This window comes from Protopterus annectens, chromosome 2.part0 (assembly GCF_019279795.1).
Source record: "Protopterus annectens isolate FY-2018-M chromosome 2.part0, PAN1.0, whole genome shotgun sequence".
NCBI lineage: Eukaryota > Metazoa > Chordata > Ceratodontiformes > Protopteridae > Protopterus > Protopterus annectens.
In genome coordinates this window covers 1,302,634,212-1,302,649,384 of record NC_056728.1, presented here as the reverse complement: position 1 = coordinate 1,302,649,384, position 15,173 = coordinate 1,302,634,212, and the positions used below count along the sequence as shown (strand labels likewise).

Genomic DNA, 15,173 nt, shown 5'->3' with positions numbered 1-15,173 from the left:
GTTGCAAGCACAGCAGGTATTATTAAGTTTAGAGAAGGAAGGGTGTAGTAGTAAAATAATATACATTACTGAAGCAGGATATACAGTACACTATAAGTTAATAGTCGCCATTTGATGAACTATTGCTTGAGAATGTGGGAAAGGCTGTTAGTGAGCTCAGTTATTGCATTTTTGCAAATTTTTTCTGATACAGAATATGCTGTCTTTAAAAGATGTGCTGTTTTCTTTTCTGTTGTATTTTAGACTTATCTAAAGTTACTTGACATTTTTAGGGGGGGGGGGCAGATGGTATGAATGTGTACCATTTTGGAACGTCTTCATACAGTCTAGTTTTCTCAAATCTACTAACTGCAGAAGAGAATGAAAACATAGAAGATTATGACTGGGTCACCAATCATTATTATGTTTTCGACACATAGATGCAAAGAAATTCACCTCGAAATTGGTGACCTGATCACAATTCTTTGGAGCTTTTTATGCACCATGTAAAACTTTTTTTTTCAGACAAATTACTGAGAGTTGAATTCACAAAATAATAACACACATTTCTGTTTCAGACTTTGTATTCTTCAGAAAATGCAGGAGAACACATATCCTCTTATTCTAGCTACTATCTAAGATTATAACAGAAAGCCAGGGACACATTACTGGTATGGACAGCAGGCAAAAACAAACGTGTGTTTTATTCTGCCACCATATTTGCTGGTCAATACTGGGAGATTTGACAGCCTAGCACAAGACCAAACCTTAACAAGTTAATCAGGGGTTGCTTAACTTTTGTTAAAGTTGGGTCTCGCACTATAGTAGCGTTTAACTGATTTGTCTTTTTCCGGATATTGGAGCATGATCACCGCGCTCCATGCACTGCATTGTAATTATTCATAGACTTGTCATCCCACTGAAGAAGAAACAGGGTACTCTCATCACTTCACTTTTGGGACCAGACATAGTTTTAGAAGGCCAACCTGAGGAGCTAGAAATAAGTAGCTGATGGTCTGCTTTCATTTCTGATAAGTGGGAGTGGGCAGATGTTCAGGTAAACTGGTCCAAACTGGTGGTTGAGGGCATAGTGTTCTAACTACCAGCTATGCTGGGATGTCACTGGCATGACAGGGAACAATTTGTAACCAGTAGAAAAAATTTAACAAATGAGATTGTAGAACAATGCTGCTAACCAGGGGGTGAACCATGAAATCACTGCCAGCACCTGAGCATTGAGATGTCTGGAAGGATGGCTTAAAAAACTTTCAGTTCTCTCTGTCTTCACCTGGGGTGTGGAAAAGGACACCCCAAAGCACATATATGCAGTAGGTGAGTAAACTGACAGGATGTAGCTCAAATCCTTTATTTGTGTGCCAGAAGAATGTACCCAGGAAGACTACAAAATTAAACGTCCAAAAGTGGGTATGTCTTCTGAAAATAAAAAGAGCTACAAAGAGACATAAACAACCCTGTAAGCCCTATAGGTTCTTTACATTAAATGCACAAGCTAAGAGCAAGGATTCTGTCTGTTTGAAGATCAGTCCTTATAAATATCAGCGAAAACATGAAAAACATTAATTAAATAATGATAATGCTTTTCTGTTAATGTGAAATAAATCTAATTTTATTTCTCTAGTGCCCTGACTTACTTAATCCTTTTGAACTAATTCTTCCATTTATCCAATGTTTCAGGATAGTTCATAGACTATTAATCCCAAATATAAATTAGTTTTGTCATTGTGTACTGCTTGTTTAAACTCTCTCTATATCTACATGGCCAGTCCTGGTGAAGTAGCACAGAGAGAGAAATTTGTCACATGAATCGCAGTTGCATCATCCACTGCATTTAGAGTTTGTAACTAGGGAATCAAGATTAGCCCGTTGTATATTTTGCAATTAATAGTTTGTTTCATTGCAATAAAATTAGAAATGGAAGAAAGATTATAAATCCAATAGTATCACTCGTTCTGAAGTAAATTAACTACATTTTCACTTTTAATTCCTTTGAAAGTCAGAATCTGTGATGCAAAATAAAAACTGGGTTGGGGATTATTCATGTATGATAAAAGTTATGCAATAATTGTGGTTTTATTTTACAGTAAGTGAACTGTGGTCTGGACTGCCTAATCGAGCAGCAAGTGAAAGCAGCGTGCAAGAGGTAAACTCATTACCAAGCACGAGAAGGAGCCATAGAGACAAGGAAGTTAAAGATCAAGATAACCAATCAGCAAGCACCATGGCATTAGCAGGGAGCATGCTCAGTGAGGTGCAAGATCAATCTTACAGGTGAGACTGCTGTGAGGAAGTTATCCATGAGATATGTATTATATTCTATATATATATATATATATATATATATATATATATATATATATATATATATATATGCAAGCATTTGTTAATGCTGATTGTTGACTTCTTTGATAATAAACTGCAAGTTTAAAATAGAAGACTGAGAGAGAAAAAAGAATGAGGAATGAATTAAGTTATTTATTCATGAACTACAAATCGTGCCTTCGATGAAGGTTGGGCGTCGAGTTGGCACCTCGGCACCGTAAAAGTCTACTGCTAATCATTAGCAGACCAGAGTTCCGCTATGGCAATCCCTAACCAGGAAAAGCCAAAAGAAGAACAACATTCATGAACTACAAATAAGAACAAGCTGTTATGATTTCAGGAATTCCACAAGTTTGTCTTCCTGGAAATCCTTATTTACTTTTGCCAGTACTGAGAAAGCATTCACACCAGAGGGAGCACCATCAACATGGAATAATCTCCCTGATAGAATTACAGATACTACAATGCTATCAGAGATTGAGTTAGCTAATAATGCACTTGATACTGTCCCGTGGTCTGACACCCTGCCAAAAAAAAAAATCAAAAATCTTCTCCTAATATGAAGAGAAAAAAGGTCTTTACAACTTTTAAACCATAACAAACTGCTTGCTTCATTTGCATTAGTAAATTTAATACCAGCATTTTATTGCCTGTATGCACAGAAAAGTGATTAGGATCAGCAGATCACGCTCCCTAGTACTTACATGTGGTGTGGCTGCCCCCTTCACCACATCCTTAGCTATGCTGCTGCTAACAGACTTTAAAAATATATTAAAAGAACATCCAAAGGAAGAATATAAGTGCATATGCTTTGACTAACCAGACTAGTACAAAGTCGATGAACTGAAATTGTAATTCTAAACATTTAATAGGTGAATGTCCTATAGATGAAAGCTATATCATGAACTTGTACACATATATACCTGCATACTTTAAGAGCTGTTACTGGCTTTATCTGACACCCAGTATGACTTCTTGATATGGCGCCCTTAAACTCTAAGTTGAGGAAAAAAAAAGTTCCATCCATTTTCTGACCTGGCACTCTTCACTGTCTCTGCCTAAGGAGTGCCTGGTCTAATGCACTCTTCAAAGCGAGGATAAAAAAAAAAATGAAAGTGCATGTTATGCAAAACACAAGGTGCTGGAACAAGTGCTGAGGCAATCTCATCAGTCCTACAAAAAGCAGTATTTCAGTAATGATTACCAATAAGCAGGTTGTGACCTCTCACACCTTGTGCCTGGAGTGGCTACCACCTACATTCCACCCTAACTGCACTTCTGCATGCTCTAATAAACAAAACTTATAAATATACTTACCAACACAGTCATACATGCATACAACACGAGCATAAATGCCCATGCGAGCACATACTCTTAAAAAAATCTATCTATCTATATATAGCTATATATATATATCTAAATATATAATATATATATATATATATGTGTGTGTGTGTGTGTGTGTGTGTGTGTGTATGTATATATATATATATATATATATATATATATATATATATATATATATATATATATTGGACAGCGCAGTGGTGTAGCGGTTAACATTGTCACCTCACAGCAACAGGTTCTCCAGATCAATTCTCAGCTGGGGTTCCTTCTGTGTGGAGTCTGCATGTCCTCCCTGCATTCGTATGGGTTTCCTCTGGGTGCTCCGGTTTCCTCCCACATTACAAAGACATGCATCTGGAGTGTTTCTCCCCAGGCCTCCGCTGAAGATTGGCTTGTTCCAAGTCGGACTTTCCCGGTAAACAAATGTTAAATAAAATAAATATATATATATATATATATATATATATATACACACACACACACACACACACACACACACACACACACACACACACACACATGCACACATGTATATAAATATATATTTTATGAGTGTGCACTTTTGACCACTAGAACCCAGAAAGCTGACACATAACTAGCAGGGCTATAATAAAAAATATGACATCTTATAAAAAAGGACTATCAGCCTGTAATTTTGTTAACCATTTTCCAATGTCATACTGTATTGTCTAGCAGAAATAGAGGAAATGTATGCATATTCATTCAATAATCATCTTACTAATCAAGCAAGTCATACTGATTGCCAGTATGGATTCTATCCATGCCAAAGCACTGAAACTACACTTTCATCATTTGCCTGCTCATTTCAGGACAAGTTGAATCTCAGTCATATTGGTACACTTTTTAATGATCTGTCAAAAGCATTTGATACTGTAAATCACTTTCTATTCCTTATTAGACCTTTGAAGCTTTTTTCCACTGGTTATACCCTTAATTGATTCTCCAGTTGTCTTCAGGATAGGGTAGAGATGGTAAAATGGGAGAGCAAACTCTCCTTACCTTAGATTGTTCACACTGGTGGAACCCAAGGTTTTGGACTGGGTTGATTTATTGTTTTCTGTGTTTATTAATTGTTCATCAGCTCATTTTTGGTACCACTAAAATCACATTGTATGTAACTTTCAATCCAGTTTTAATATCCTCCAAGACCTGGTTTGTAGCTGAGGATTACTGATTTATTTATTTATTTATTTTTATTTGTTTACCAGACTAGTGCACTTTTCAGTATTGACAGATTTCAGGCTCAGTCCCGGTGAAATAAAAAACATTTCACAAACAAAAAATATAGAAATGTAAGCAGTAATAGAATAGTTTAGACTAATTACATAGACAAAATGTGTATATACATTCTAGCGAAAAAACAAAGTGCAATGTACAATCAAGCAGAGCATGTGCAATATATACATTAGTTTCTAAAGTGGGTCAGTCTTCAATGAATGTTGAGATAAGAGAACAGACTCCGAAAGGAGATAGGTTAGGTGATATGTCCTTTTTGAAGCAGGGGCATTTGGCTTGGATAAAGAAGTGCTTTTTGAGTTGCATTCTGAATTTGTAATGTGTTGATTTCCTTAATGTCGATGAAGGCACCATGCCAAGGAGTAGGTGCCTGAGAGGACAAAGCATGTGCAGTGCTGTGGAGTTTGGTTCTCGGGGTAATGAGAGCTGGTGTGACAGAGCATGTGCAGTGCTGTGGGGTTTGGTTCTCGGGGTAATGAGAGCTGGTGTCACAGAGCATGTGCAATGCTGTGGGGTTTGATTCTCTGGGTAATGGGAGCTGGTGTGACAGAGCATGTGCAGTGCTGTGGGGTTTGGTTCTCGGGGTAACGGGAGTTGGTGTGGCTTGTGATTACTGTCTCACATTGTATGAGGAGCTTTTTTCATCAAGTCTAGCTGCAAGGGAAGTAGATGTGTGCCATTGGGGTAGTTTGTATAATTGGGATCCTAAAAGTAGGTTACATCTTTATTTTATGGGTAGTCATATGGCTTTTTCTAAGGTGATATAGAGATATTCACTGTAAGATGAGTTTCAGTGAATTGGCAGATGTATTTAGAGATAGCCTGGAGTGTGGCATTGTTTTTCTTGGAGGCAAAAGTGACAACTGGGAGCCCCTATTTAGGTTGCGAATAAAGAACTCCTTTGTCAGTGGCTCCTCTGGCTAGTTAGGATGGAAAAGGGGAGATCTTTTTTGTCCCAGAAAAGAAGGAAGGTTTTTTTGGCATTCACTTTGTGTGCAAATAGAAGTTTATTGACAAAGCCAGAATCCTAGGTATTTGAAGGTGGAGGTTGCCTATATGGAATGGTTGTGTAGGTCAAAGGTAGTTAAGGAATTAGGTATTTGGTGAATTTTCTGTGGAGTTCCAAAAAGCATAGTTTTGTTCTAGGTGGGGTTGAAAAGTAGTTTATGCTTAATGAACCATTGGTGTATTTCATGTAAGTCTGACTGCAGTTGGCATTGAATGTTGGTGCGGGAGTGACCTGATCGGTAAATGACCATGTCATCAGTGTAGAGGATAACTGTGAGACGAGGCCTAAATCTGCATTGTTTGGAGGAGAGCAGGTGGTAATATTGGAGGGAAAGTTGAGTAGGACTATCATTTCAAGAAATTTGCCCAGAATTGGAAGGATGAATATTGGATGGAAGTGAGAAGTATCTTTTGGTTTGTTTTGTTTTGGGAGGGGTTTTAATAGATCAGTTTTCCAAATCCGCTAAATTCTTTAAGGAATTCATCTGGAATAAGTTTTGCTATACAACACCAAATGGTGTTTGTAGACATGGTATCATGAGGAGGTTTTCTTCCTGTAAGTAAGTTAATCTCTTTCCAAAAGTGTTTGGGGAAATGTAAGAGGGTAATTTGTTCTTTGGAGAATTTTTTTTTGTGCCTTCTGATGTACTTCCTGGCTAGTTTATGCAAGATTATAAAGGATGTGCGGTTGTCAGTTGTTGGGGGTCTGTTTCCATTTTTGTCATGCTTCATCCCTTAGAGTTAAAAGAGGTTTGAGGACAGTGGATAGCCATTCAGTTTTGGTAGGTTTATAAAACCTGTGGATACGTGGGACGAATTTGTCTTGCAGCTGGAGTAGAAAGCTAGTTAGTCTTACAGCTGCTGTTCTAGGGTCATGTAAGAAGAGTAGATAGTTACAGATGTGGGCTGTGAGAAAGGTTTTGAGTTTGTCTGTAGCTGAACTAATCTGATTTCTGAAGGCTTTTAATATTAGTGGTAGTTTTATAGCCTGGTTGATAATTGGAAAGGTGATTGGGCAGTGTTCGCTTAGTGATGGTGGCAGAATGCTTATGCTGGCGATGGAGTTTGGTATGTTTGTAATAATCAGGTCAAGTGTGGAGTGTTTGGAGGACCTGAGATTAGGTCTTTTTGGTAGTTGTATGAGTTGAAGGAAACCTAGGTCTGCTAGGAAAGTACCCATATCAGATAAAAGAAGGCCAAGATAATTAAAACTGATGTCACCTAGAATTATTATGTTATTGTTTTGGGGACTGTTATTAATGATGCCTGATTATTATGTTTCTGTAAGTCTGTGATAAAGGGCCAACTGGTTAGGCTTGCTCGAATGATTTCAGATACTGATGCCTTTTACTCTAAAACTGATAAACTAATGGAAATGTTTTTAAATAGAGGTTATCCATTAGATTTTTTGCAAGAAATAAAATCAGAGGTAACAGTAAAAAGGAACTTGAGTGTATACAACCCCATCCTACTTGGAACTGACCACCTACAAATATCAAGTTACTCGCTTGAATGTAATACTAAAGATAACCAAATGAAGAAACAGACTTTTATTACTACTTACAATCTGGATAGTCCAGCAATAGCTACTGTGTTAAAATAAGAATTGGCCATTACTTATATCTGACCCCCTTATGCTGTAGGAGTTTGGACCTAGGCCAAGCATTATATATAAAAAGGATAGGTCATTAAAACAGCTAACAGAAAACACATTTCCTGTAAGGTTTTCTGGCAGGAGAGGTACTTATAAATGTGGCCACTGTTCCCAGTGTAAGTTTATTATTGAGACTGACAGTTTTAATATTAGGGGTAGTGTGTATAAAGCTGATGGGCATTTTTATTGTACTACTTCTGAAGTGATTTATCTAGCCCAGTGCCAAAACTGTCCACCTTATTATATAGGGAAAACCTCATGTAGACTTAGGCATATATGAACACAACTTGGACATAAAAAAGCAAAATGCTATTAATGCCTTGTATAGGCATGTTATGGCCAACCCCACACCTATTGTTGGTTTTATAGCAATCCAACAGGTCAGAAAGGATGTTCAGCATAAAATTACTGATGAACACCTCAGTCAACAGGAATTAAAATGGCAAATCTGCTTGGATGCCTTGTCCCCTCCTGGCTTAAATGACTGGTGTTCTATTGCACCTGTTTTAAAATTAAGGAATTACGTTATTTAGTTTTAGTAGTATTATTTTTCTTGTTTATCATGTGATTATTTTGTTTGCCATGTGATTTTTACTTTGGTTGCTTTTGGTTGTTTTGAATATTTAAGATGTTGACTTGTAATTTTTATTGTTCTGAAAAAGTTCCATCACCAGGAACGAAAGCGCTAAACCTTGGCTGTGTTTGTGACTCAATAAATTTGGAAACCTGAAGCAGTTAAGTGTACTTTCTTTTTGTGGCATTCCTAGTTTGTTTTTTTGGAATTGTACAAGTGTAACTGTCCTTCTTCCAAAACTTTGCTAAACTTTAGATATATTCATAATTGCTCACTGTGCTATTCCAGTTCCAACAGAACAATGCTTCGAGGAATTTCCAAGTTTGCTATCACTCACTTGTGAAATCAAATGTATCTTTCATGATCTCAAGTTAGTTCTAAATTTCCGTTCTTTACATGCCAGCTTAATGTCATAACAGTAAGCATTAAATTGTTTCCCTCTGATCTTCTTCCTTTAATCTTCCGTTAGTCATTTTCCATATCATCTTTTATTTATATTTTCCTTTTCATTCTTTAGCCTTCTTATTCTTTCCTGTATTTGTCCATCAGAATTTTAGTTTATCTCCTAACCTGATTTTTATTGATATTTAATTTTATTTAATTTGTCTTTATTAATTATGAATGTACTATACTATCAGCTTTCTTTATTTTTTTAATTATGTGGTTTTACTTTAGGCATACATGTACCCTGGAGTTTTTCTGTGTGTGTATAGGACACACAGTACTGGTCCTGAGAAATAGTCCTTAAAGGTTGTCATGCTGACGGGTTCAGGCACCTAGGCAGCAAGACATTTCCCTGTGGTTCATTTGACTGGGGAAACATGGCTGAAGTGACATTCAGCTGCAGAGAAATATGTCTGTTTACAAATTACCTGTGGGCAAAGAGAAGCACACACTGCCATGCTCACAGCTTTAATAGCCAAATGCATGGCAGCAGAAGAAATAATAAGTGTTGTGCTCCGTGTACAGTACATACTTATATAACTACAGCATGTATAAGTGTGCTACAGCATGGAGGAAATCCTGCAGGCTACTATAGTCACATTTATGCTCCAGTATGCATTTTAGGTAATGTTCCCTAGACACTGTGAATGAGGGTAGTGGTCCACACACTCCAATTATAAAGGCACTGCCCATTGTGCACTGCATTTTTACTGCCACTGACATGCCCTCTGGCCAGCCTGCTGCTGATGCCTGCCATATTCCCTGCTGTCTCGTGTTCCTCTGGGGACCATGGACATTGTTTTCCCCCTGTGCATTTGGTTATTAAAGCTGTGGGCATGGCAGTGTATGCTTCTCTTTGCCCACAGGGAATTTGCAAACAGCCATATTTCTCTGCAGCTGAATGTCACTTCAGCCATGTGTCCCCAGTCAAATGTACCACAGGGAAATGCCTCACCGCCTAGGTGCCTGAACCCCATGCTGACACTATGTAAGCTTCCAGCTATATATATGTATATATATGTTTTATATATATATATATATATATATATATATATATATATATATATATATATATATATGTGTGTGTGTGTGTGTGTGTGTGTGTGTGTGTGTATGTGTGTGTGTGTGTGTGTGTGTGTGTATATGACAGAGACTCATCTTTTCTGATTCCAAGTGTGCTCTCAGTTGTATTGGAACTGAAAGACACCTACCTCCACGTACTTATCCAAAAGCATCACATACATAACCTCCATTTCGTTATGTGACAAGACCATTCCAGGTTTACTTCCCTGCCCTTTGGTCTTACCAGTGGTCCCAGGTATTTATAAAATACCTCTCTAGAGTTCACAAACTTAAGTATGCAAATGACGCATGCATACTGTCACCTGAATTACTGCCTCATATGAGTGCTTTAAGAGGTCTCAGGAACATATAATGCACTATGCTATCCATCTGCGCTTCTTCATAAGTCTGCTTAAGTCCAGTCTGGTTCCAGAGAAGTCAGTAATTTTCCTAGGAGCTATGCTAGACATAGACAAGAGTCAGTTATACCTTTTCAAGCACAGAACTCTCCAGTTAAGGACATCCTTTGCATATCTGGCTTAGAGATCACATACTAAAACCAGGTGTCTCCTCAGGGCATTGGCACATATGCCAGACCCCACTGTAATAGTAACCTTAGCATGTTGAAATGCAGACAGTTCAGTGCTACCTAAAAAACCTATGGCAAAACAGAAGTAACCCCCTATACCAGGTAATGCCTTTGATTTCCTACATCAGGAAAGAATGTTCTTGGCGGGCCAAGCAAGTGGAAAGCACTTGGGGCAAGTCAATGTGGTTACCATGAATGCTCAGATGTTGCATGCTGGTGCAGATGAAAATTTAAGGAACATGTAGAAAGTCCATGTTGCACAAACATATCACCCCAGAGGAAATGATGGCCCTGATCCTTCTCTAACAGCATGTATGTCAAAATTACAACAAGGGTCCAAACGATTGTCACAGATAATACACTGCAGTGTGGTAGATAAACAAGCATGGGACCCTCAGTCTTACCAGCTGTGCTTGCTGGCAGTGATAACATGGGAAATCACATCTCAGCTGAAGCTAAATCTGAATACTTCTTATAACCCATCACCCCAGAACACAGCAACAGCTAAGTTAACCAGGACCCAACTCAACAATTGTGGAAGCCTTTCATGCCCTGATAATGAAATATGGTCTTCCACTGATAGACCTCAATGCATCAGCAAAGGATTGTCAACTGATTTTTTTTTCCAGAATTCCATTCAAAATGAAAAGGAATTCTATGTGTTCTACATCCCTTGGAGATGGAAGCCTTTGTATGCCCCCTTCCCTCTAATCCCTAGAGTATAGCAGAGAATTACAGTGACTGGCCTTCCCTGTAGCTTGCTATGGCTGATATAATGGTGGTACTCCTAGCTGGCTCAGCTGATGAAGAAATGCCTTCTGGTGCATACACAGCAGTGTATCCTCTGAATCCAGGATGAGAAGAACTGGCTGGAAGCTTTTATAATGTTTGCATGATGATCTTTAAGGACTATTTCTCAGTACCAGCATTTTGTGTCCTACAGGAAATTAGGACACCTAATACTAAAAGCCCTAAGTACTTATCTAGGTGGAAAAGATTTTCCTGGTGGTGTGCTTCCAGGGAATAATTCCTAGAAAAGCCAGGGAGTGTGAGGTCCTTCAATATTTAGCAGAACATTTCTAAAAGGCCCTACTGTCTGCCTTCATCAAGTGCACTATTCAGTTGTTGCTGATCATCTTTCCCTCTCTCTGTCTCTCACTCCCTCTCCCTCTCTTTCTCCGAACCCTTCATTTTCCTTCTACTCTTTAGTGAGGAATTTTGAAAAGGAGCATTGCATTTTATGCCCTTGGAAAATCAGCAGCTCTCCTATGGGGCCTTAATTTTGTAATCAAAGGTTAATTGTGACTCGCTTTGAAACAAGTTTCTTGACGACCCTCAAAGTTTTGTCTTGGAAAACCTTGTTCTTGGTTGTTATCACATCAGCTTGGAAAGTCTCTGAATTATGGAGTCTGATGTGTAAAGACCTCCATGTTGTTTCTCATTAGGACATGGTATCAGTACCAACATTTCTCTCATGTAAACAGTTATGTCAGAGCTAGGCTTTGAGAACATCAGTTTCATGTCTTCTAAAGGAAAGAACATTTGTTAAATTTTCATAGACAGATCAATGTACTCCAAAGCATAAACCAAGTGAGTCTTGTAGGCAGATCAACTTTTTGTATCTTTCATACCTGGAAAAGGAAGGTAGATGAGTTTCAAACCAAAATGTTTTCAAAATTGCTAAGTGTATTAGTACTATAAAATAAAAAAAAATATATAAAAAGATTTCTAATAAGGAATGCTTTTTATTGATTTACTCTAAAAAAGTGAAAAATAAGGAAGAAGAGTGAAAACTTTGCAAAAGAAATACAGAAAAGCTGATTTCAGAAAAGCATCCGAGGTTGGTTTTGCTGATTCTGTCATTGAGGTAGCAGAAGAAGTAGCAGGAATCTACAAAACCAACCTTGAATGCTTTTCTGAAATCAGCTTGTCTGTGTTTCTTTTGCAAAGTTTTCACTCTTCTTCCTTATTTTTCAGTTTTGAGTGACTCATTAACAAGCATTCTTTATTAAAAAAATAATTTTTATACTTTTTTTACTTTTTAGTTTTTAAATATATATTAGTAATTCTGTAATTAACTATACATAATTACTGTTGTGTTTTACTTAAAAACTGAAAAGTAAGAGTGGCAGAAAATTTAGTTCTTTTAAGTAAAATTCAACAGTAATTCTGTATTTATGTATATTTATCAAGATTTATTAGAATCTTAAATGCATCTTCATTGTCTTGCCTATTCACCTCTGTGACCTGTCCAGCGTGCTGAAGTGCCATGTATTGCATAATGATTGTCTCCCAGTGGATGCAGGTGAGAACTGATTGATCGAGGAATGTGGCAGAACCACAGAGAAACAGAGTCACAAAGCCAATTTCAATAAAAAGCATAATAATAATAATAATAATAATAATAATAATAATAATAATAATAATAATGGGAAGCCTCTGAAGATCCTATAAGAGTCCTCTCTACCAGGACAGCAGCTTTTCACTGAGGTCTTGGGTTTTAATTCCACTCAGTTGATGTTACTTACTGTGCAGCACTTTTATGTATTTATCTGTAAATCAAGAAAGTCATTTAGACAGATCTGTCTCTTTTTGTTAGTAATCCAAGAACATTTTTCTGAATAAGTGGCTTACTCAGGATCACACAATATGTATGGAAAGACAGAGCTTCAAACCCAGGACAATAAGATGAAACTTGTATTATCTCTCTGAGGTATGCTAACAGAACGTGTAATAATTAACTTTACCACCAACTGTTTGGTTTGTAATGTGGTGTATCTGCATCCTGCAATGAGTTGAAATCCTCTTCAGTGCCTATGAATGCTGAAATATTCACTGGCTCTCCCTGTAACCTTGCATTAGAGTGATCAAAGAATGCACGAATGAATGAAGGAGTGAGTGAATCAGTGAGAGTGACAGTGATCTGAGGTCACTACCCAAAGAACACGAATGAAAGCTGTTTATAGCGTGTGAATGTAAGACCTCCACACACACACACACACACACACACACACACACACACACACACACACACACGCATATATATATATATATATATATATATATATATATATATATATATATATACATACATACATACACACACACACACACACACACACACACACACACACACACATATATATATATATATATATATATATATATATATATATATATATATATACATACACACACACACACACACACACACACACACACACACACACACACACACACACACACACACACACACACACACACAGCTCACATGAAACATGCTTCAGGCAGAGACTAGCTAAATAAGTGACTCCATTACTTTTTCTGAACTTAAACCAGTTATTGAGTGACAGCTATCGACTGCTCACAGTAAGATTGTTTTCAAGCTGTGACTGTTTCAGGACTATCACTATAGTTATACTTTGAGGGCATTATACATATAAAAGTGAGAGTGAGAGAGAGAAATAAAATGTTATACTGATTTTTTTCTTTCTTTTCTTTTCTTTTAGGGAAGGAGTGAATTTTGAGGTACAGGTTGAGATTGAAACCCACCCAAGAACTGCTCGTGAACAGCAGAGTCTGTGTAGCATTCTTTCCATGCAAAGTCTCTCAGTGGAGTCCCTGGCCTGTTCCAGAGAGCAGCTTTGTGCAAATGATATGGACAGAGTTACTGGGGCAGAAGCAAATATTGTTTAATAGCAATTCAAAAGCATTTACTGTGCTAGTTTTCCTGAGCTGCTCGGCTTCAGAGCATGTGCTAAACAAGATCCTTGACTTCTGAAATCAAAAGAGGCTCCTGAGTGTGCTTATCAATATGAGGTCAGATAGCCTGTTGCAGTCCTATGGTCTGAGCACGATCATTGCATTTTTGTGGCTCAAATAGATGTGAGCTTCAGCCTTTGTCATCTGAAATAAGTAGATCTGATTAAGAAAATGGCTCAGCTAATCAGAAATGTTAACAGGCTGCTTGTACTAGAATTATGACTACTATGAAAGACAGTTGGTGCCACAGTTCAGGAAATAGTATTGCACTCATAAAAGTTTGTAATCTGCAAAAATGTCATGGACGATTTTAATGGAATGTTGAGTTGTCATATCCAATAACTGAGCTACACATGAATGTAGTTTCAGAAAAATGGGAAATATTTAGGATTTGCAGCCTGTTTGGGACACCAGAGCTTTGAGGTCAACTTAGCTGACAGCTGTTAGAAATGGACATGGACTGAATTGTTTGGGACATGCTTGTCCTTGGCTATGTATGGAAATTTTTTGGAGAAGTAAGAAACCGACGTGTGTAGAGAATTGAATGGAAAGTGACATACATATGACGGTACTAAGAACCGCAGGGAATAAATGTATTGCATGCCCTGACACTAGCAAAAAATGTAGAATGCAGTTTCACCTATGAGGTGGCTCATTGAAGAAACTCCTTTGTGAAAATTAATCTAAATTGGGATTGGTAGCCACTAATCATGACGTGAGGTTTATGAATGGCCAGTGTTATGATGGTGGATTATGTTGTCTACGTTGAAAAAAAAAAACAACAAAGATTCAGGCATGCCTTTGTTAAATGCTAATTTATACAAAATAGATTAAACAGCTGCTAACTTTGGCTCTGCAAATTTGATTGGTGATGTAACTATAAAGTAATACACTTTATGAAAGCAATGAAAATGTGTCATTTTTAATGTGTGGTAAGCAATTCATTCAGAACTCATGGCTACAATGAACTGCACTGCTATTTACATTTAGCAGAGCTGTGGTCTCAATAAGCCACTCTGAAATGTGGCCTTATATCCTACATGTATTTTCCAAATGAGTAGTGGTGGGGGTAAAGGTAGTTTTCTTCAGACAGTTAATATCATTACAAGGAATAGGAATAGTTATTTAGACTAAGAAAAATATTTTCTTTGATGCCT

The 15,173-nt window shown here is 37.4% G+C and overlaps 1 protein-coding gene across 5 annotated transcripts in view; it reads left to right on the top strand.

Annotated features, from left to right (window-relative positions):
* LOC122793456 (E3 ubiquitin-protein ligase RNF19A-like) overlaps nt 1-14,918 on the top strand; it is an 862,167-nt gene extending 847,249 nt beyond the window's left edge. For all 5 annotated transcript variants that reach the window (XM_044061482.1, XM_044061481.1, XM_044061484.1 and 2 more), the window contains 2 exons: nt 2,082-2,268; nt 13,764-14,918. In XM_044061482.1, the coding sequence (XP_043917417.1) occupies nt 2,082-2,268; nt 13,764-13,950 (374 nt within the window). In that variant the 3' untranslated portion in view covers nt 13,951-14,918. The remainder of the gene's footprint in view (nt 1-2,081; nt 2,269-13,763) is intronic.
* The last annotated feature ends 255 nt before the right edge of the window (nt 14,919-15,173 follow it).